This window comes from Salvelinus alpinus, chromosome 10 (genome assembly GCF_045679555.1).
Source record: "Salvelinus alpinus chromosome 10, SLU_Salpinus.1, whole genome shotgun sequence".
Classification (NCBI taxonomy): Eukaryota; Metazoa; Chordata; class Actinopteri; order Salmoniformes; family Salmonidae; genus Salvelinus; species Salvelinus alpinus.
Genome location: NC_092095.1, coordinates 67,203,819 through 67,226,469, shown reverse-complemented (window position 1 = coordinate 67,226,469; position 22,651 = coordinate 67,203,819). Strand labels below are relative to the sequence as shown.

At 46.7% G+C, this 22,651-nt stretch overlaps 2 protein-coding genes across 5 annotated transcripts in view; both read right to left on the bottom strand.

Moving 5' to 3' along the window:
• Positions 1 to 34: 34 nt before the first annotated feature.
• LOC139532685 (uncharacterized) lies at positions 35 to 12,057 on the bottom strand. Of its 2 annotated transcripts, XM_071330613.1 has the most exons (15): positions 11,203 to 12,057; positions 10,951 to 11,055; positions 10,765 to 10,816; positions 10,439 to 10,587; positions 8,870 to 9,007; positions 8,539 to 8,583; positions 8,349 to 8,417; positions 8,180 to 8,271; positions 7,886 to 8,035; positions 4,561 to 4,690; positions 4,165 to 4,279; positions 3,932 to 3,978; positions 1,958 to 3,838; positions 1,784 to 1,829; positions 35 to 1,068 (listed from the first exon to the last, which is right to left on the bottom strand). In XM_071330613.1, the coding sequence occupies exons 1-13, from the start codon at positions 11,272 to 11,274 to the stop codon at positions 2,030 to 2,032; spliced, it is 2,973 nt and encodes a 990-aa protein (XP_071186714.1). In that variant the 5' UTR covers positions 11,275 to 12,057; the 3' UTR covers positions 35 to 1,068; positions 1,784 to 1,829; positions 1,958 to 2,029. The 2 variants fall into 2 exon arrangements, with proteins under 2 accessions (XP_071186714.1, XP_071186713.1); XM_071330612.1 differs by having other exon boundaries at positions 36 to 1,068; positions 1,784 to 3,838.
• Positions 12,058 to 13,053: 996 nt separating this feature from the next.
• The window catches only part of nbeal1 (neurobeachin-like 1), a 76,916-nt gene continuing 67,318 nt past the window's right edge, over positions 13,054 to 22,651 (bottom strand). For all 3 annotated transcript variants that reach the window (XM_071330609.1, XM_071330610.1, XM_071330611.1), the window contains 8 exons: positions 22,416 to 22,615; positions 21,900 to 22,072; positions 19,923 to 20,017; positions 19,572 to 19,688; positions 18,707 to 18,868; positions 17,956 to 18,104; positions 17,479 to 17,614; positions 13,054 to 16,202 (listed from right to left, as the gene is read on the bottom strand). In XM_071330609.1, the coding sequence (XP_071186710.1) occupies positions 16,098 to 16,202; positions 17,479 to 17,614; positions 17,956 to 18,104; positions 18,707 to 18,868; positions 19,572 to 19,688; positions 19,923 to 20,017; positions 21,900 to 22,072; positions 22,416 to 22,615 (1,137 nt within the window). In that variant the 3' untranslated portion in view covers positions 13,054 to 16,097. The remainder of the gene's footprint in view (positions 16,203 to 17,478; positions 17,615 to 17,955; positions 18,105 to 18,706; positions 18,869 to 19,571; positions 19,689 to 19,922; positions 20,018 to 21,899; positions 22,073 to 22,415; positions 22,616 to 22,651) is intronic.

Below are 22,651 nucleotides of genomic sequence, written 5' to 3'. Positions count from 1 at the left end.
TCTCTCCATGGCAGACTATCACCAAGCCAGCACCAGCCACCTGGAGAGATAATGTAACATTACTCCCATCTCTCTCCATGGCAGACTATCACCAGGCCAGCACCAGCCACCAAGAGAGATAATGTAACATTACTCCCATCTCTCTCCATGGCAGACTATCACCAGGCCAGCACCAGCCACCTGGAGAGATAATGTAACATTACTCCCATCTCTCTCCATGGCAGACTATCACCAGGCCAGCACCAGCCACCTGGAGAGATAATGTAACATTACTCCCATCTCTCTCCATGGCAGACTATCACCAGGCCAGCACCAGCCACCTGGAGAGATAATGTAACATTACTCCCATCTCTCTCCATGGCAGACTATCACCAGGCCAGCACCAGCCACCTGGAGAGATAATGTAACATTACTCCCATCTCTCTCCATGGCAGACTATCACCAGGCCAGCACCAGCCACCTGGAGAGATAATGTAACATTACTCCCATCTCTCTCCATGGCAGACTATCACCAGGCCAGCACCAGCCACCTGGAGAGATAATGTAACATTACTCCCATCTCTCTCCATGGCAGACTATCACCAGGCCAGCACCAGCCACCTGGAGAGATAATGTAACATTACTCCCATCTCTCTCCATGGCAGACTATCACCAGGCCAGCACCAGCCACCAAGAGAGATAATGTAACATTACTCCCATCTCTCTCCATGGCAGACTATCACCAGGCCAGCACCAGCCACCTGGAGAGATAATGTAACATTACTCCCATCTCTCTCCATGGCACATTGTCACATTGTATATAGATTCTCTTTTTTTCTACCATGTTATTGACTTGTTTATTGTTTACTCCATGTGTAACTCTGTTGTTGTCTGTTCACACTGCTATGCTTTATCTTGGCCAGGTCGCAGTTGCAAATGAGAACTTGTTCTCAACTAGCCTACCTGGTTAAATAAAGGTGAAATAAAAAATAAAAAATCACCAGGCCAGCACCAGCCACCTGGAGAGATAATGTAACATTACTCTCATCTCTCTCCATGGCAGACTATCACCAGGCCAGCACCAGCCACCTAGAGGGCTGAGGAGCAACCAGGTTGTCATATTTCCCTTGTCGTGTGAATGAACTACAAACACGAAAGGCTGTGGTTATCTAGGATCATGCACATTGCTGTCTTATAGTACAGGCATCATCTGCTTGCCATCACTTGACAGAAGCACAAGTCATATAATGGCAACGTCTCTGTTCGCTTACTCTGACACTGGTTGGATGGAGTCAGCGAGTCACTAAATCAGCCACGTTAAAGTACGAGACTCAGTCTGGACACAGATCTGTTAAAACGTGTTAGACGCCGCGGTCCTAACCGCATAATCACACACCATCTATATGAGCCGACCACTAGCAGCAACTTGAGGTTGTTGGGGATATGTAAGGAGGTTGTTTTCGGGAATACATGGTATTTCTAGCAAATGCCATTATTTTACAGCGCATATTTCAGAGGTTAGTGAACAAACTAATGTCATGCAAATGGTAAATAGAAAACGTAGCCAACTCGCTTTATGCAATGTTAATGTTGGCTTGCTTTAGCATGTGACAATATTTAGCAAGTGTATATTCAACAAGCCAAGCCAGTATCAAAGTAACGTTATGCATGCAGTACGCGACAAAAAGTAGTTAGCATACTTTTCATTAATTGTGCTTATTCAATTTACGTAAATGATATGAAGTTATTCAGGTTGGGAACAGTTTATTATAAAATATAAATTCCCGAGAATGAATGCACATACCAAAGTTTGGGAACGGTCCTGCGGTCAAAACATTCCTCTGCTTTCACTGAAACAAAACCCCTCATTAAATTAGTTCCGCTTTAGAGGCCCTGTTCTATTTTATCAATAAAAAAAACATAATTCATCTTAACTAAATTATTTGATAAAATAAACATTTGAATTAATCCTTATAACCTAATCCGATAATTTCCCAAGTAAAAGGCAATGAACTTGACAAAATAGGCTGCCAAAAAAGATATATTTTTGCTACATCTTCCCATAATAATCTCTGCGGTCTCTGTTGCGTCTGTGATACGGGGAATGAGGTGTCTCCACGACCCTGGGTCTCTCCTTGCCTAGCTTGCTGCCTCTGGTGCTTCTGGTAGGGGAGGAGCTGGGGGTGAGGGGGTTGGAGGAGGAGATGGGGGTGAGGGGGGAGAAGACCAGTCCGCTGCGGAGTGGTGACATGTCGATCTCTGAGAGGAGGGACCACTGTCCAGAGTCTGAGCCAGCTCCGGTGGGGAGATTGTCACTGCTGAGCCAGGAGTTGAGTGTGGTGAGTGGCTCTGTGCTGGCTCCTCCTGATCTCTGGGTGTGCCTGTCAGTGTTGCTGCCACCGCTGGTTTGGCCTACACGTAGATCTGGAGGGTTGGACTCACACAGCATGCCACCGAGGAAGAGGGAACTATCTAGGGTCCAGGTTTCCAGGTCTGGAGAAGGTGTGTCGGTGGCCCGTGAGCCGAGGTGCGGCAGGGGGGAGCGCGTCAGAGGGCTCTGGCTCAGAGGGTCGGATAACGGCGGGAAGATTAACTGAGAGCAGAGAGTCGGGCTGGTTCTCTGGGAGGTGGGCAGACCTCCAGATCTCCAGTCCAGGCCTCCCCCACCCCCTCCTATGGGTGTCAGCACAGTGGCAATGTTCTCGGTCCAGGCCCCCAGCAGCCGTGGTGGGGCCATGTCGATCAGTGTAGGGGACCTGAGGGCAGTGCTGCTGCATGGGGCATCTTCTTCCCTCCTCTGCCCTCCGGGACCAAGAGAGCCAAGCCCAGCAAAATTCCGCTTCCACCGACTTCCAATGCTGCCCATTCCAGCAGCCTCTCTCTGGGTCCACTCCGACTCCCTCACTCCTCCAGCGGCACCACTACCAGTCCCCCCCTGGTCTCGGTCACTCTTCCCCCTGGACGGGCTCTCCTGGTAAGGTTGGTAGCTGGGGTTAGCTGGCTGACACTCCTCCTGCTGGTAGCTAGGGTTAGCTGGCTGACATTCCTCCTGCTGGTAGCTAGGGTTAGCTGGCTGACACTCCTCCTGCTGGTAGCTAGGGTTAGCTGGCTGACACTCCTCCTGCTGGTAGCTAGGGTTAGCTGGCTGACACTCCTCCTGCTGGTAGCTAGGGTTAGCTGGCTGACACTCCTCCTGCTGGTAGCTAGGGTTAGCTGGCTGACACTCCTCCTGCTGGTAGCTAGGGTTAGCTGGCTGACACTCCTCCAGCTGCCCATGCCTGCTCTGTTGGCGCGAGGGCACCAGGATGGCATGGAGGGCCATTTCGGGGGTCAGCGTCAGAGAGGAGAGCGTCTTGAGGGAGGACGATACTGGAATATGCACCTCCTTTTTCTCCTCCTCTCCGTCTTCCTCCTCTCCGTCTTCCTCCAGGGTAGTAAGAACACAGAGGGAGGTCAGGTGGATGGGAACGGGGACTGCAGCCACATTGGTGGGTTTAGGGATGTGTCTGGTACTGGGCTGAGCGGAGGTGGAGGCTGGGGTGGCGGGACCCTCAGGCAGGACCAGGGTGACGTGTCTGGGGGAAGAGGTGGCCCTGGACTGGACAGGGTGGTCCATGGAGCTGGAGGCCACACTGCTAGGGGGAGATACCTTATGGGCCACGGCTGATGTAGGTGGGGTGGCTACTGTTGGCGGTCTGGTATATTGATCAGATGGAGGTGGAGAGAATGGGGCTGACTGGGCAACCTGGGTGGAGGCCATACATGTGGACAGGCCAGATGCTGCAGCCAGGGTCTTTCTGGGAGATGGAGGCTTGCTCATTTCAGACACTTCGTTCTCGTTGACTAAGGGTATTTTCTCCTGTAAGGAAACAGCAGAAGAAATTACACATGAAATATACTCTGTGTGTGTGGGTGTGTGTGTACTCTGTGTATAAACACAGATCAGCAGTACCTGTTGCATGGCACGGTGCTTTAAAAGTGGCACAGGGGGAGTCACACCTGCAACATAAAAACAGTGACATCAAAATCAGCACTGCCATGGATATTGATATTAGCCAGAGAAATCCCTATGCAACATCCTATCTGTCTTTTTGCCGTTGCCGAGTTTAGCCATGTATGTGTGTGTTTGTGTCCGTGAGTGTGTGTCCGTGAGTGTGTGTGTCCATGAGTGAAAGGTTGACCAACCCAATGGCCCTGTGGGCAAAATTTTGTCTCGCTGTTGTTTCGCCGCCTCTGAGCAGCCTCCAAAATTGAGCAGCCTGGAAACCATGGTTGCCTTTTTCCTCCACTTAGAGAGAACCTGCAAACACACACCAGACAAAACCCTCTAAGATATACTGTTTTACAGGACAAAACACTGCCCTACAGCTCAACCAACAGGGTCATTAACATAGAATTGAGTATACACACAGGGTTAGTGTAAATAAAGCATTTACTGAGAACACACACTACGATTGTGGCCAATTCGGTTGTGAAGTCAGTAAATTCAGGAAATGAATAAGGAGACATCTGTATAGGACTTCCTGAATGAACTGAGTTGATAGAAAGAGAGAGTTGAGTTACTGACAGAGACAGACAGACCTTGAACCTCTTGTTCATCCTCCAGGGGGTACCGGTTCTAATCCCTTTCTTCATCACCAGTTTCTCCAGGTACTGCAGGGAGTCCTCGGACGACTCAAACGCCTCCATCTCCTCATGCATCTGCAGTAGCCTGGGCATCATGGGGGTAATAACGTAACATTAGGGATCCGTTCCTAATAGTACCCTATTCTCCCTTTATAGCGCACTACTTTTGACCAGGGCTCTGTTTCCTTAATATCCCACAGGGCTCTGGTCAAAAGGAATGCACAATATACAGTGTCAAGAAAAAGTATGTGAACCCTTTGGAAATACCTGGATTTCTGTATAAATTGGTCATAAAATGTATTCTGATCTCCATCTAGGTCACAACAATAGACAAACCGGTCTGCTTAAACTAATAACACACAAACAATTATAAGTTTTCATGTCTTTATTGAACACACTGTGCAAACATTCACAGTGCACAGTGGAAAAAGTATGTGAACCCTTGGATTTAATAACTGTTTGGCAGAAATAACCTCAACCAAACGTTTTCTGTAGTTGCGGATCAGACCTACACAACGGTTAGGAGAAACTTTGGACCATTCCTCTTTACAAAACTGTTTCAGTTCAGCAATATTCTTGAGATGTCTGGTGTGAACTGCTCTCGAGGTCATGCCACAGCATCTCAACTGGGTTGAGGTCAAGACTGACTGGACCACTCCAGAAGGCATATTTTCTTCTGTTGAAGCCATTCTGTTGTTGATTTACTTCTGTGTTTTGGGTCGTTGTCCTGTTGCATCACCCAACTTCTGTTGAGCTTCAATTGGCGGACAGATAGCCTTACATTATCCTGCAAAATGTCTTGATAAACTTGAGAATTCACTTGTCCGTCAATGATAGCAAGCTGTCCAGGCCCTGAGGCAGCAAAGCAGGCCAAAACCACGATGCTCCCTCCACCATACTTTACAGTTGGGATGAGGTTTTGGTGTTGGTGTGCCTTTTTTCTCTCCACACAGTCTTGTGTGTTCCTTCCAAACAACTCAACTGTAGTTTCATCTGTCCACAGAATATTTAGCCAGTAGCGCTGTGGAACATCCAGGTGCACTTTTGCAAACTTCAGACGTGCAGCAATGTTTTTATTGGACAGCAATGGCTTTTTAAATTAACCTTTATTTAACTATGTTAACTGTTAACTGTTGTTTGTTGCAGCTCGTTCCAGTTGCTAGTTGCAGTGAACTGAAAAGATGAGCGACCCAGGGATGTGTGTGCTTTGGGGACCTTTAACAGAACATGACTGGCAGAACGGGTGTTGTATGTGGAGGATGAGGGCTGCAGTAGATATCTCATATAGGGGGGAGTGAGGCCTAAGAGGGTTTTATAAATAAGCATAAACCAGTGGGTCTTGCGACGGGTATACAGAGACAAAGGAGTTACAAAGGAGTATAGAGTGCAGTGATGTGTCCTATAAGGAGCATTGGTCGCAAATCTGATGGCCGAATGGTAAAGAACATCTAGACGCTCGAGAGCACCCTTACCTGACGATCTATAAATGAAGTCTCTGTAATCTTTAAAAACATTTTTAACCTTTATTTAAGTAGGCAAGTCAGTTAAGAACAAATACTTATTTTCAATGACGACCTAGGAACAGTGGGTTAACTGCCTTGTTCAGGGGCAGAACGACAGATCTTTACCTTGTCAGCTCGGGGATTCGATCTTGCAACCTTTCGGTTACTAGTCCAATGGTCTAACCACTAGGCTACCTGCCGCCCCAGGTAGCCTAGCATGGGTAGGATGGTCATCTGAATCACGGTTAGTTTGGCAGCTAGGGTGAAAGAGGAGCGATTACGATAGAGGAAACCAAGTCTAGATTTAACTTTCGCCTGCAGCTTTGATATGTGCTGAGAGAAGGACAGTGCACCGTCTAGCCATACTCCCAAGTACTTCTATGAGGTGACTCTACCTCAAGCTCTAAACCCTCAGAAGTAGTAATCACACCTGTGGGAGGAAGGGCATTCTTCTTACCAAACCACATGACCTTTGTTTTGGAGGTGTTCAGAACAAGGTTAAGGGTAGAGAAAGCTTGTTAGACACTAAGAAAGCTTTGTTGTAGAGCATTTAACACAAAATCCGGGCAGGGGCCAGCTGAGTATAAGACTGTATCGTCTGCATATAAATGGATGAGAGAGCTTCCTACTGCCTAAGCTATGTTGTTGATGTAAATTGAGAACAGCGTGGGGCCTAGGATCGAGCCTTGGGGTACTCCCTTGGTGACAGGCAGTGGCTGAGACAGAAAATTTCCTGACTTTATAGACTGCACTCTTTGAGATAGTTAGCAAACCAGCCCAAAAACCCCCAGCTTCTTCCGTGGTGTCCTCCCATGCACACCATTCTTGTTTAGTGTTTTACGTATCGTAGACTCGTCAGAGATATTAGCATGTTCCAGAGATTTCTGTAAATCTTTAGCTGACACTCTAGGATTCTTCTTAACCTCATTGAGCATTCTGCGCTGTGCTCTTGCAGTCATCTTTGCAGGACGGCCACTCCTAGGGAGAGTAGCAACAGTGCTGAACTTTATCCATTTATAGACAATTTGTCTTATGAACATCAAGGCTTTTAGAGATACATTTGTAACCCTTTCCATCTTTATGCAAGTCAAATTCTTAATCTTAGGTCTTCTGAGGTCTCTTTTGTTCGAGACATGGTTCACATCAGGCAATGCTTCTTGTAAATAGCAAACTCAAATTTTGCGAGTGTTTTTTTATAGGGCAAGGCAGCTCTAACCAACATCTCCAATCTCATCGATTGACTCCTGACTCCAATTAGCTTTTGGAGAAGTCATTAGCCTAGGGGTTCACATACTTTTTCCGACCTATACTGTGAATGTTAAAATTATGTTTCAGTATAGACAACAACAATACAATAATTTGTGTGTTATTAGTTTAAGCACACTATGTTTGTCTATTGTTGTGACTTAGACGAAGATCAGATCAAATTTGATGACCAATTTATGCAGAAATCCAGGTAACTCCAAAGAGTTCACATACTTTTTCTTGTCACTGTAGGGAATAAGGAATCATTTGGGACGTTTCCTACCTGCATCCTTCCTGTTCTTTCTAAGATAACACTAAATTGACCACTTAGCAATATCAGATCTATTTATATTATGGTTATTTAACATTATTTTCCACTTACCTTGGATATAATTAATTCACTAAGGCAGTTTTTGGACAGTAGACATTTGTTTTGTTAGTGTAGCTACTACGCATCATTTTCAGAAAATGGGCTGAAAACAGTATACACTTTGACCTTTGAACCCAGAATGAGATTCCATAATAAACCGTACCTGCCCCTCTTCTCCATACATTCCAGGATGATGGGGGAGATTGTGCTGTATGAGGGGTAAGTCGTCCTGTTGTCTGGGTTGGTGGTCTCTCTGTACATCAGCGCTGCGATAAAGTCTGAATAAGGTACTGGCTTAGGAGTGACCACATTACTGTAGACACAGGGAGCGAAATGTTACATGGGAGAATATCGGTCTGTCAAATCTAGGGGGAAAAAAACTCACAAAAGGGTCACAGTGTCAGAATGTCAATAGTTAAGAATTCATGTACAGTATTTGAGTGTGTCCGTGTCTTACTAGTGATGGTCTTTGCGGTCGTCCGGTGGTGGACGGCGGAGGAAGAGAGAGCGCTCCACTAGGCTCTCCATGTTTCTCGTTGGGTGCTTCAACTAGGGAGTAAATAATAGATAGGCAAGATCAATTCTTCCTCCACATCTACACAAACACTGATGTGTCTCCCTCTAACCTGGTGGGAGTATCCGTAACCCAAGGATCCATACGCAATCACCATCTCCATCTCCAGCTTACAGATGATCTGGAAAACAAGTCGGCTTTTATTGTGTTTGTCAATCCAGGAATCCGTTGTACAAAACTCCTATTGAACATGATATAACTGTCCCACATGTTGACCATGGTGTCTGATTCATATTCTGTACCTGGCGCTTGAGCCTCAGCTCCAGCAGGTGGTTCATTTGTGACTTCTGATTAGAGAACAGGACAGAGGACAAGACAGTTGATATCTGGTCCTGCATGCCAGCCTTCTAGCAGCAGGTGAATGAGAATACTTGTACCATCGACTGAAAGCTAAAATAGAAAGAAGCCATTGGTTCTTTGGTGGAGGACATCCACACGTGTTTAGCCCTGGACAGCCTTGTACACTCACTCTTATGATCATCATTTTATTATTATCCGATTTAAACATGGCATGGGGAGCATGAAGGGGCGGTGGGGTCGTCCCTATCGCTCCTGTCCATGTGGTTCACTCACACTGAGGATGTCCAGCAGTTTGACAAAGGTCTTTCCTATGAGCTTGGGAACTCCTGTGCCCTGCTCGAAGAAGATGAGCTCCACCAACAGACGGTGTGACTCACAGACACCCAGCGTGTTATCAGTGCTCTTAGGAATCTGAAACATCCAAATGAGTCATTGATTGATTGTGTTAAGGTCTTGGATAGAGAAACACCTGTCCTGTTAGATACGGAAAATAATATTGTTACAACTTTCTCTATACAGTATTGCAATAGCTGGCCCCATACTGTACCTGCAGTGTAGCCAACTCTTGTCATGACCAATACATGAATCCAGACAGAGAGAAGTTGGCTAGAGCATCAACACATTTTTATTTTATTTCACCTTTATTTAACCAGGTAGGCTAGTTGAGAACAAGTTCTCATTTGCAACTGCGACCTGGCCAAGATAAAGCATAGCAATTCGACACATACAATGACACAGAGTTACACATGGAATAAACAAAACATACAGTCAATAATACAGTAGAAAAATAAGTCTATATACAATGTGAGCAAATGAGGTGAGAAGGGAGGTAAAGGCAAAAAAAGGCCATGGTGGCGAGGTAAATACAATATAGCAAGTAAAACACTGGAATGGTAGATTTGCAGTGGAAGAATGTGCAAAGTAGAAATAGAAATAATGGGGTGCAAAGGAGCAAAATAAATACAGCAGGGGAAGCGGTAGTTATTTGGCCTAAATTATAGATGGGCTATGTACAGGTGCAGTAATCTGTGAGCTGCTCTGACAGCTAGTGAGGGAGATAAGTGTTTTCAGCTTCAGAGATTTTTGCAGTTCGTTCCAGTCATTGGCAGCAGAGAACTGGAAGGAAAGACGACCAAAGGAGGAATTGGCTTTGGGGGTGACCAGTGAGATATACCTGCTGGAGCGCGTGCTACGAGTGGGTGCTGCTATGGGGACCAGTGACCTGAGATAAGGCGGGGCTTTACCTAGCAGAGACTTGTAGATAACCGACTGGCTACAGGTTTGGCGATGAGTATGAAGCAAGGGCCAACCAACGAGAGCGTACAGGTCGCAATGGTGGGTGGTGTATGGGGCTTTGGTGACAAAACGGATGGCACTGTGATAGACTGCATCCAGTTTGTTGAGTAGAGTGTTGGAGGCTATTTTATAGATGACATCACTGAAGTCGAGGATCGGTAGGATGGTCAGTTTTACGAGGGTATGTTTGGCAGCATGAGTGAAGGATGCTTTGTTGCAATATAGGAAGCCGATTCTAGATTTAATTTTGGATTGGAGATGCTTAATGTAAGTCTGGAAGGAGAGTTTACAGTCTAACCAGACACCTAGGTATTTGTAGTTGTCCACGTATTCTAAGTCAGAGCCGTCCAGAGTAGTGATGCTGGACGGGTGAGCAGGTGCGGGCAGTGATCGGTTGAATAGCATGCATTTAGTTTTACTTGCGTTTAAGAGCAGTTGTAGGCCACGGAAGGAGAGTTGTATGGCATTGAAGCGCATCTGGAGGTTAGTTAACACAGTGTCCAAAGAGGGGCCAGAAGTATACAGACAACTAATATACCTACTTACCTGTATGGAGAAATACTTCCACTCGTTGAAGCAGAGGGGGAACTTGGAGCCCTCCGCCTTGGAGTCCTTGTAGGGCTGGACCATAGTACACTTCACCTTCTCCCCAATACTCGCCCTCAGGAAGCCCTGGGTGCCTTTCTTTATGGAAGCTGGGAACACAATGCTCAGGAAAACTTCATTTTACTAGTAATTTAGCAGACACTCTTATCCAGGGCCACTTACGATGAGCTAACTTAACTACCTCAGTTAGCACACTGACACACACAGCTTTGGCATGGTGAATAGGGTCTAATGATTTCACTGTTAGGGGCCACTGAGAAGGATACAGTTTTTATTGAAATCCCTGCAGTTTTTCAGGTGGACTGTTAGACATCCTTTCTGTAAACAAAATATACTATTTTAAACACTACAGTCCTTTAATGTAATAATACTATTTATGTCAGGTGTAAAGTCTATATTCCAGTTAACTAAGCATAATAATGTGAATTGACAATACTAGAATGCAAATTCACCAGTGGGCCTCGTGGAATTAGTGGCGGTGGTGGGGGGGGAAGCTCCTCATCCTCTTCCTCATCGTCATCAGGAACAGGCTCGGCTCTTGACACTCTTCTCAACAGCTGTGAAAATGAACCAGGTAGCAACCCAGCCCTCTAGTGTTATGCCCGTGACAACTGATGATTCAATGTGCATCTATCAAACAGAAATTACTGTCGGCGTATTTCTTGAGGGTAAATATGCCTGCCTGTTGAAACAATTATATTTACATTCCCAATGAAATTGCCTGATATTCCATCTGTTGGTGGCCCTTCGGTTGTCGTTGCCACTGGATCAGCCATGATACACCTCGGCGCCTAGTATTTTCTGAGAAAGTTTGTAAATCGGAAGAAAATGTACCACTGGAAAACGCTTTCAAAATAGGGATTGACTTGCGCTGTTGTCAGGGCAACATACGTCCAACAAAAACAAGCGCGGCCTTGTTCTATCCGGGGAGCGTTCGTGAATTAACTCTGGAGTGCCAGAGAGGGCCCTGTAAGAGTGTGCTCGGGGCGTTCGTAAATTCAGGGCGTTGTCAGATTGTCCGTTCGTAAAATCAGAGAGTTTTGCTCTCGGAGCGTTCAGAGTGCACACTGGACGCTCTGGTCGAGGAGTAGGGTTGATCCGAGTGTTCTGACCTCACAACGGCTGTCACGCACCCAAGCTCTGGCTAAAGTTAACTACTTCCAGACATAAATGAGAGAACACCTCACTGACCATTTCTCACCCTAGCAGAGATGGTTAGGCTGTCTTCATGTTATCCAGAGCGTTGGTGACTGCAACTGTGCTGCTGGCAACAATTTAATTACGCTTTTTTTTGCCGACGTTTACTAACACTGGCCATATAGGGGTGTTGAGCGTTCGTAAATATATAAATTATTCTCTGCCACACTCAGAGTACTCTGAAATCGAAGTATATAGCCAGAGGGAATTTACGAACGCACCCCATGTTCAGCAGTGTAATCGCTCCAAGAAGCTTTTTGCTCGTTATGTACTACACATACATTTTCATGATTGTTGGTCGCACCATAGTGAAATATTAATGTATCGTTTAAAATACAAAACATGCCTATATGCTGATTGTACAAAACAATAGGAACACCTGCTCTTTCCACGACAGACTGACCAGGTGAATTATATTATCCCTCATTGATGTCACCTGTTAAATCCACTTCAATCCATATATGAACTGGAGGTCATTGATGTCACCTGTTAAATCCACTTCAATCCATATATGAACTGGAGGAGCCAGGTTAAGGTTTTTTTTACACATGGATTGTGTAATGTGTGCCATTCAGAGGGGGAATGTGTGACGACCCTCCCACTCTGTCTGCCATATTCTCTCTTTGTTCTTGTTTCCTTATTAGGATGTCGGTGGGCGGAGTTGGGAGGGTCGTCAGCTACATGGGAAACACCTGGGCCCACTGTCATAGGATAAATGCACCACTTCCCCATTCAATGAGGAGACTCTCTCCAGGCAGACACCTTGATAGATTTGTTTGTGTTTCTTGGTGTTTTTTTGGTTGTTTGTTTTAGCATCTTTCAACACCTTGCATTATCACATTCATGCATGCAAAACTCACTTACACTACTGATTACTGATTACACACACCATTGTATATTATACTTAGTTACTTTAGTTACTAAATATATATTTTGTTACTCCTTTTCTCCACGTTGTCTCCCTTTTGTTACGGGCTTTGAGCCGGTTCGTGACAAATGGGCAAGACAAACATATTTAAGTGCCTTTGAACGGGGTACGGTAGTAGGTGCCAGGCGCATCGGTTTGTGTCAAGAACTGCAACGCTGCTGGGTTTTTCATGCTCAACAGTTTCCTGTGTGTATCAAGAATGGTTCATCAGCCAAAGGACATCCAACCAACTTGACACAACTGTGGGAAGCATTGGAGTCAACATGGGCCAGCAACACTGTGGAACGCTTTCAGCACCTTGTAGAGTCCATGCCCCACCAAATTGAGGCTGTTCTGAGGGCAAAAGAGGATACTCCAAATTAGGAAGATGTTCCTAATGTTTTGTACACAGTGTCCTATTTTCACAGCTACAATCAGCCATACATATTAATTACATTTTTGACAAGACTTTAATGATTACTTTCCACTTGTGTATACAAAGCAGTTTGTCTGTACAGAATGGACCAGGGAGACATTTAAAAGAATCACTTACAATTTAGTACCTGGAAAGTGCAAAAAGTACATTTAAAATCCACTAAAATAAAAATCATGCTGTACATTATACACCAGTATTTATAAATCAGATATACACACACACACATCCATTTTGGTGACAGTCACAGAGCAAGCAGCTAAGGTAAGACACCAATATATTTCAGATTTTTAGTCTACTTTGTTTACAGTTCTAGATTCTTGGTTCCTATTGGATGTGAAGTTTGTGGAATGCTGCTATCCATGGGTTATCATGGAGGGAGGGGTAACAAGGAATTCTACACACTAACCGGATAATTGTCTGTATGATGCAACGTGGATAAAAAGGCACTGTTTCAGTGGTGGGTTTGGAAGAAAGTCCTAAAACAAGATAGTGGTGTCTGACTGACAAACTAAGATTGACAAAAATAGAAACATTTATTAAATACGTCCTTTGGAAAAAATGATTAACACATCCTGATAAGAATGGAAACTGATTAAAGGAGTATGCCATCTAGACACATCAGCATAAACAATTAAAAATAAACATATATTGAAACGGCCTCTTGTTTAAAAAAAAGGGCACACGTTGGTCTGTGATTGCAATCTCCAGACAGATTGCGGAGACACTTAAGACCAAAAACAACCACACTGCACATAGAAGTCTGATCCCTAATCTATAACTACCATAGAATCAGAATGAATGACTCTAAGTCCATGATAGATAAGAACCAGAATCACTGAATTATTATCAAGAAGGCAAATGATATGACAAGGAAATAAGGAATTTGGCATTTTAAGAAACTATTGTCATCATGAACAAACACACTCACATTATGCAACAGATGACCTACCCCGACCAAACTGTCATTTTGATTTGACAGGAGCATAACAACCATAAGGATTCAATGGGGGGTGAAATCATTCATAATCTCAAACATTGACATAAAAACACACATGAAATCTCAAAAGCCACATTAGGCCTGGTTCACAGACACACGTTTAGTGACGTTACTGCATTTATGGAACTCCAGAGGACCTTAACTAGCTGACATGGCTCCCAACTAAGAGACCATGATGGAAGGAGGAGGAACACTGAGGTGATTCTGACTGTTGGAAGATGACAGCCGTTTGGGCCGTCCCTTGGCAGAATAAGTCTCATCTCCCAATCGCGTCGTCCCTGTCAGAAAGAACAGGAAGACTGGAGATTTTTTTTTAGTTCAGCCTTGACAAGAAGAGGCTGGAATGTACCAATGCACAGTCAGCGGAGCAGAGGAAGGAACTATATTGCTGTAACACTGACATCTCAAAAGCCCTTAGAAAGTCTCCCCTCCCATTCTGAAAGGTGGATCGATCCACCGTCTTTAGTTTTTCGCCGCATAAATCTTTGTTGAACAACTGAAGCACCACTTAAAAACATACAAATAATGTAGTGTGAATTTAAATAGCCTACGGGGGAAAAAAACTAGTTTTCATTCATAAATAAACATTGATTCAAGTAACATAAAAACATTCTAGGATGAATCTAGCGCTAAACATTGCACACTAAGCCAGGTTCAGTATGGTTTGTCCCTCCAAAACATGCAGTCTAACACAAGTGTAGTGATGGGCTGTGTGAGAAGCTTGCAGTGTGTGTAAGAGTGTAGTGTCCGAGGGGAGCGAGTCCTTTGGGCACGGTATGGGGTAGCTAGTGATTCTACAACACTAGGCTTCTCTCTTCTTCTGTAGTGTCAAACTAGCGGACTTTGGGTGCGTTCCAGGTTGTCTTTATTGCCGATTATCAGATCTCACAACGCCTGGAGAAGTGTTCAGTGTCTCAGGAACCACATTAAATGTGATATAGAAATCTACTGAGATTGCAATAGAGATGACACGGAACGCAGTCAGAGGCTTCTCCAATAGGGAGGGGTCTATGCATGTGTACATTAGCAAACAAGTGTGTGTGTGTCAGGCTTAGTACGAGTGTTGGATACCTTAGGGCCCCGTCCTCTATACTAAATGAGGAGTGGGCTGGAAATGCCACACAAAACACAACCTAACCACAGACCTTATACACATGCACGCATCTGTAAAAAAAAAAAAAACTACAATTATCAGTAACATCAAACACAAAAAAAACGAAACAAAAACATTGTATTGTGACTGAACATAGCCCCTTAATGCTGCATAGGAGCCCTGAGGCATCGGTCACAGCCTAGTCAGACTGGAAGGCAAAACCAAGTCAACAAAGACCACTGGAGAAAATAACCAGCGAGAGACAACACACAGAAACACAAAGAGTGTACATACACACACACACACACTGCTCAGTGGTCTCGGGTTCAGGGCTCGGAGAAGTGGGTTATCTTGATGACCAGAGAAATATAATTCCCATTGAAGTCAGAGTTATGTGATGGGTGGACCGTCAACCAGGTTAAGTGTTCCCATTGGAGTAATTACATTTCTACGTTGGGGATCCCCTTCGTTCCTTGGGCCTGACAGGTGGAGGGGTCAGCTCAGACTGCTGTAGTGTGTGTCTGCATAGAGGGTCTCTGTAGTAGTGGGAGCCACTGGCCTGACCGTGCTAGTGATGATGATGGAGGAAGATGAAGAGTAATGGCCATGGGTGTCATTGAAGGGGAGGGTGAGGGGATGTGTGCACCTACAGTAGGATCAGAAACTCGACGCCCGCGCCGGTTGGTCCGTCCTGACCTGCCCTACTCATCCGCCTAACCTTTACACACAGTTAAAAACACACACACACACACACACACACCCTGTCTTCCACTCGTGGGTCAGTCTGTCCTTCAAGTCAGAGGGAGGGACAGAAAAGGAGATTCCCCCAAAACAGTCATCAGTCAATCAAAACGAGGGGTGGTTCAATCTGATTGGGTAAACTGTGATGATTGGCAGGGCTGGCGGGCCAATCAGGCAGGCAGCAGGGTGAGGGGGTGTGGTGGTAGTGGAAAGGGGGGGTTGTGGGGGTCAGTTCTGGTTGCAGGCTGGTTGGTACTCTGTCTCTCCAGAGGAGATCTGGGTCAGGCGCTTGCTGGAGCCCCACAGCTTACGAGTGATCTGGCCTGAACGCATCTGAGAAGAGTGGAGGAAAGGAGAAGGAGGAAGTGAGGAAGAGGAGAGACAGATGAGGCGGAGGAGGAGGAGGAAAGTGTGAAGTCAAAAGAAACAAACAAAAAGCAGGATATGATTTATGAGTGATCGGTTAGTTCAGAAATGTTGGAATGACCTAGTGCCAGTTCAAAACCAAAGCTTGGTTCACTTTGAGGCAGGTCCATTTGTATAAAAGAAAGGTGAGAGAAGTTGGGAGGGGATCAAATTATCAATTGATTCGAGGGTGATTCCCTGTGTCCCTCCCTATCCCATAACATCCCATCATTACAGCCCCAGAGTTAACCTTACTTCAGAACAGCCCCAGAGCTAACCTTACTTTCATGTCTACCAGTAGGGAGGAAGAAATCAGGGTTAAACCATTTTCACTTGAAGAGCAGGAAGACAATACGGGTTAAACCATTTTCACTTGAGGAGCAGGTGGGAATAAATTACAGCCTAGTGTATCTTATTATAGCGTAGCTTATTACTAATATAGTTTATATGGCTTGAATTTGCAGAGGTGTTCATCCAAGGCAATTCACAGCATGTCACAAATACATATTAAATCAGTCAATAATAATGACACTTCCGGTAAACAATATTGGACAACACCATCCCAAGGCCCAAAAATAAGTCATTCCTCGGTTAGAATGAGGTAAACGGAAGCCCATGTTTTCATTTCACAGTAATATTCCAGGAGAGGGTGTGTTGTACTCATTCAGAGGGGTTTATGGAATGTCTCAAGTGTTACTGTGTGTGTGTGGTCACCAATTCTTTCAGGGTGAGAATGGGCCAGGGTCCTGCTCACTCTGGGGCATACGCCCCAGAAACAGGGTCATGTTCATTAGGGCACGCAACAGAAAATGGGAAAAAAAGTCCAGGTAGCTCCTCCGCTGTTTCAGTCAGTTTTCTCCCGTTTGGTGCCTAATGAACACAACCGAGGTGTATGTGGCTAAGGAAGGGCGGGTCATTTAGGACAAATTATTGGCACTAAAACAGAGAGAGAATGGTATGCGGTGGTAGTTTGTAGGGTGAGTTTATGAAGTTCCCTCTGAGGTAAATACTTTTTTTTATTTTATTGAATTGAGGGGGATGTTTTGCTCAGGGGGTCAGGGCCCTGGGGGTTAAACATTAACTTGTCCCGGAGGCTCAGCCTGCGGGCAGGCGAGCGCACCCTCAGCGGGGCGAGCAGTGGCATTGCCATGAGGGGTGAGCCCTCCAGGCTCTGGGCGATGTAGTTTCTGAACGAGCTCTTTACCTCGGCCGGCTTTCCCACGCCCACAATGATCAGCTTGCCGTCCTGCAGGCCCGCCAGCACGTGGCTCTGCTCCTTGGTGACGGACACGCAGCGCACGGGCACGCGCATTGCCATGGGGGCGGCGCACAGGGACAGGCTGCCCGGGGGAGAGAGGAGGGGAGGGGAGGGGAGAGAGACAGAGTGAAGGGTTGGGTTAGACAGATAGAAAAAATCCCTGATATATGTACCACTAAAATCCTTGGGAGGGCTGCCTGTGTGTTTTTTTGGGCCATCTAAGTCTAAAGAGAGAAAAATCATATACATTATAATAATAATAAACTATGTATGCATATATGATTTGTTTGGGGGGGTGAAAACGTTTTCAGTGTAAACTTAAACGACTAAAACCTGACCCTTTTTGATACAGCAGAAACCCTGTAGATGCATGCGTGCAGTCGCGCACACAGACAGACAAACACACACAGGAAACCAGGTTACCTGTACAGGTCTCGTATGGAGAGGAAGCCCTGCTCGCTGCCGATAACCAGGTACTCCCCGGACACACACATGTCTGTCACCTGCTCCTTCAGGCCCTCCGTACACAGGTGCTTCCCATTGACAGAGTACAGGTGCAGGCCGTTCTTATCCTAAACAGAGACAGGATGAGAGACAATCATTCACCAGGACCCAATCATAATGTACCATCTAGTGGTCAACTAGCGTTTTGCTAAGCATCATGGTACAGTACGTCATACTTCCTAACTCACCAACTAAGTCGGTCAGTCAGTCACTAAGTAAATCACTCACTCACCAACTCACTCACCCTCTGTAGCTCACCAAGTAAGTCACTCACCAAGTAAGTCACTATGGCTACGTTCAGTCAGCCCAATTCTGATATCTTTTCCACTAATTGGTTTGTTGACCAATCACATTAGATCTTTCTCAGAGCTGATCTAATTGGTCGTGAATTAAAGATCTGAATTGGGCTGCCCATCTAAACACACACACACACACACACACACACACACACACACACACACACACACACACACACACACACACACACACACACACACACACACACACACACACACACACACACACACACACACACACACACACACACACACACAGTAGCTGCCTGGTCAGACTCCTGCACCAAAACACATTAAGATTTTAGAGAAGACGATCACGAAATTTTCAACGACAAATGAACAAAATCTCCTATCAAGAACATGTGTTAGTGTACCTTGAGCGTGGCCTTGCCCTCTACACAGGTGTGAACCACCACACACCCCTCATAAGAGATAGCTAGGTGTAGGATGGAGACAGGCAGGGAGCTCTCACAGGGCGGCCGGAGACACCGCATGTACTGGCCCCGACGCACCGTGTGGATGATCACCGTCCCGTCCTGGTACACAGAAACAAAACATCAGCAAGATCCATCTATCAACCAACCCTTCAAACTTCTCTTCATCCAACCTCTTCAACCTCTTCACCCCCCCTCCAACCTCTTCACCGCCCCTCCAACCTCTTCACCGCCCCTCCAACCTCTTCACCGCCCCTCCAACCTCTTCACCGCCCCTCCAACCTCTTCACCGCCCCTCCAACCTCTTCACCGCCCCTCCAACCTCTTCACCGCCCCTCCAACCTCTTCACCCCCCCTCCAACCTCTTCACCCCCCCTCCAACCTCTTCACCGCCCCCCTCCAACCTCTTCACCGCCCCCCTCCAACCTCTTCACCGCCCCCCTCCAACCTCTTCACGCCCCCCTCCAACCTCTTCACGCCCCCCTCCAACCTCTTCACGCCCCCCTCCAACCTCTTCACGCCCCCCTCCAACCTCTTCACGCCCCCCTCCAACCTCTTCACGCCCCCCTCCAACCTCTTCACGCCCCCCTCCAACCTCTTCACGCCCCCCTCCAACCACTTCACGCCCCCCTCCAACCACTTCACGCCCCCCTCCAACCTCTTCACGCCCCCCTCCAACCTCTTCACCGCCCCCCTCCAACCTCTTCACCGCCCCTCCAACCGCTTCACGCCCCCCCAACCACTTCACGCCCCCCCAACCTCTTCACGCCCCCCCAACCTCTTCACCCCCCCTCCAACCTCTTACCCGTGATCCAGAGACGGCCATATCCAGCTCTGTGCTGATGCTGACGCTCAGCACCTCGTCAGTGTGTCCATACAGCACCTGTACCGGCTTGGGACACAGCCCCACCGGACAACCTCCCTGTAGGACACACACAACACATTCAGTCACGCACTCATACACCTGGGTAGTATTCAGTAGGGCATACAGTAGTAAAACAGTTTGCAACCGAAAGCAGATGGGTCAAACCGTTTCACTTTTTTTTGTTGTTGTTGAGTGTACTAACATCAAACGTTTCCACAGTAACAATGCAGTACAAATGCTTTCTAGCCAGTGTAGTGTGTTCCAATAAACCCTCAGGCTTCATGATCTCACCTGCTGCAGCACCTGCCACACCATACAGGTGTTGTCCCTGGATCCGGAGATCAAGTGGATCCCACAGTAGTCTGTCGACAGGCACGTGACTATGTCTGCGGCGAGAGAGAAGAGAGATGACGCCAAATAATTACTATACTGTATGTACAGACAGTGTGTGTGTGCCTGAGTGGATGTCCCTAGAATTTCTAAGCAAACAGCGGGAGGCAGGGCTTTCTCCTATAGATCTCCATTTTTATGGAACGGTCTGCCTACCCATGTGAGAGACGCAGACTCGGTCTCAACCTTTAAGTCTTTACTGAAGACTTATCTCTTCAGTAGGTCATATGATTGAGTGTAGTCTGGCCCAGGAGTGTGAAGGTGAACGGAAAGGCTCTGGAGCAACGAACCGCCCTTGCTGTCTCTGCCTGGCCGGTTCCCCTCTCTCCACTGGGATTCTCTGCCTCTAACCCTATTACAGGGGCTGAGTCACTGGCTTACTGGTGCTCTTTCATGCCGTCCCTGGGAGGGGTGCGTCACTTGAGTGGGTTGAGTTACTGACGTGATCTTCCTGTCTGGGTTGGCGCCCCCCCTTGGTTTGTGCTGTGGTGGAGATCTTTGTGGGCTATACTCGGCCTTGTCTCAGGATTGTAAGTTGGTGGTTGAAGATATCCCTCTAGTGGTGTAGGGGCTGTGCTTTGGCTAAGTGGGTGGGGTTATATCCTTCCTGTTTGGCCCTGTCCGGGGGTTTCTTCTGATGGGGCCACAGTGTCTCCTGACCCCTCCTGTCTCAGCCTCCAGTATTTATGCTGCAGTAGTTTATGTGTCGGGGGGCTAGGGTCAGTTGGTTATACCTGGAGTACTTCTCCTCTCTTATCCAGTGTCCTGTGTGAATTTAAGTATGCTCTCTCTAATTCTCTCGTTCTCTCTTTCTTTCTCTCTCTCGGAGAACCTGAGCCCTAGGACCATACGTCACGGCAAACCGGGCATGATGACTCCTTGCTGTCCCCAGTCCGCCTGGCCTTGCTGCTATTCCAGTTTCAGCTGTTCTGCCTGCGGTTATGGAACCCCTACCTGTCCCAGACCTGCTGTTTTCAACTCTTAATGATCGGCTATGAAAAGCCAACTGATATTTATTCCTGATTATTATTTGACCATGCTTGTCATTTATGAACATTTTGAAAATCTTGGCTCTCTCTAATTCTCTCCTTCTTTCTCTCTCTCGGAGGACCTGAGCCCTAGGACCATACGTCACGGCAAACCGGGCATGATGACTCCTTGCTGTCCCCAGTCCGCCTGGCCTTGCTGCTATTCCAGTTTCAGCTGTTCTGCCTGCGGTTATGGAACCCCTACCTGTCCCAGACCTGCTGTTTTCAACTCTTAATGATCGGCTATGAAAAGCCAACTGATATTTATTCCTGATTATTATTTGACCATGCTTGTCATTTATGAACATTTTGAAAATCTTGGCTCTCTCTAATTCTCTCTTTCTTTCTCTCTCTCGGAGGACCTGAGCCCTAGGACCATACGTCAGGACTACCGGGCATGATGACTCCTTGCTGTCCCCAGTCCGCCTGGCCTTGCTGCTATTCCAGTTTCAGCTGTTCTGCCTGCGGTTATGGAACCGCCACCTGTCCCAGACCTGCTATTCTCAACTCTTAATGATCGGCTATGAAAAGCCAACTGAAAATTATTCATGATTATTATTTGACCATGCTTGTCACTTATGAATATTTTGAACATCTTGGCATAGTTCTGTTATAATCTCCACCCGGCACAGCCAGAAGAGGACTGGCCACCCCTCATAGCCTGGTTCCTCTCTAGGTTTCTTCCTAGGTTTTGGCCTTTCTAGGGAGTTTTTCCTAGCCACCGTGCTTCTACGCTTGCTGTTTGGGGTTTTAGGCTGGGTTTCTGTACAGCACTTCGAGATATTAGCTGATGTACGAAGGGCTATATAAAATAAACTTGATTGTATGTGTGTGTGAGATCCATCCATACCCATGTGTCTGATGTGATGTCCCACAGTCTTTCCCTTGACCAGGGAGGTGACCCTCAGGCTGTTGTCCCAGTGGCCACCGCTGAACAGGAGCTTCCCGTCATGTGACACCACAAACAGACCTGCGGTCACCTCCACGCTCGGAGAGAAGGGCCCACCCAGGACCCGCTGGGTCCTAGAGAAGGGGGGGCAGAAAGGAGGAGACCTCAGATACATAACTCACAGAACAACTTTATGACCAAGTAATGACATCAAGTGCCCTCCAAGGGTCTGTTCCAAAACGTTTAAAGTGCATTCTTCCTGTCTCCCATCCTGGAGATAATCACAGATCTGTATGTGCTTGGATACGCCATGGCAGAGTTTCCATCATACTGCTGTGACAAACCAAACATTCTCAGATGAGTGATTACTTCAAGGAATGGAGGTAAGAACTCAAACAGGGCTCCCGGTCTCCCAGTCAGACTACAAAGCCCCACAGTTTCAAGTAGAAAAGGGGTCGGTGTTGGGGAGGGACTGACTTGGGGTTGGCCACGGTGGGGTCCTTGATGAAGGTAAAGTAGTTGGAGATGTTCTTGTCATAAGGCAGCCAGCCGTGGGTTCCCATCAGACAGTTCTGACTCAGGGTCACCATAGTGTCTGGGCTGCCCTGGGTGATGAAGGAGTGGGACTGGTTCTTGGGCACCACGGCTTTCACCAGAGGCACGTTGTCATTGATCCCCTACAAATCAACATTTATTTTTGAAGTTGTTTTTCA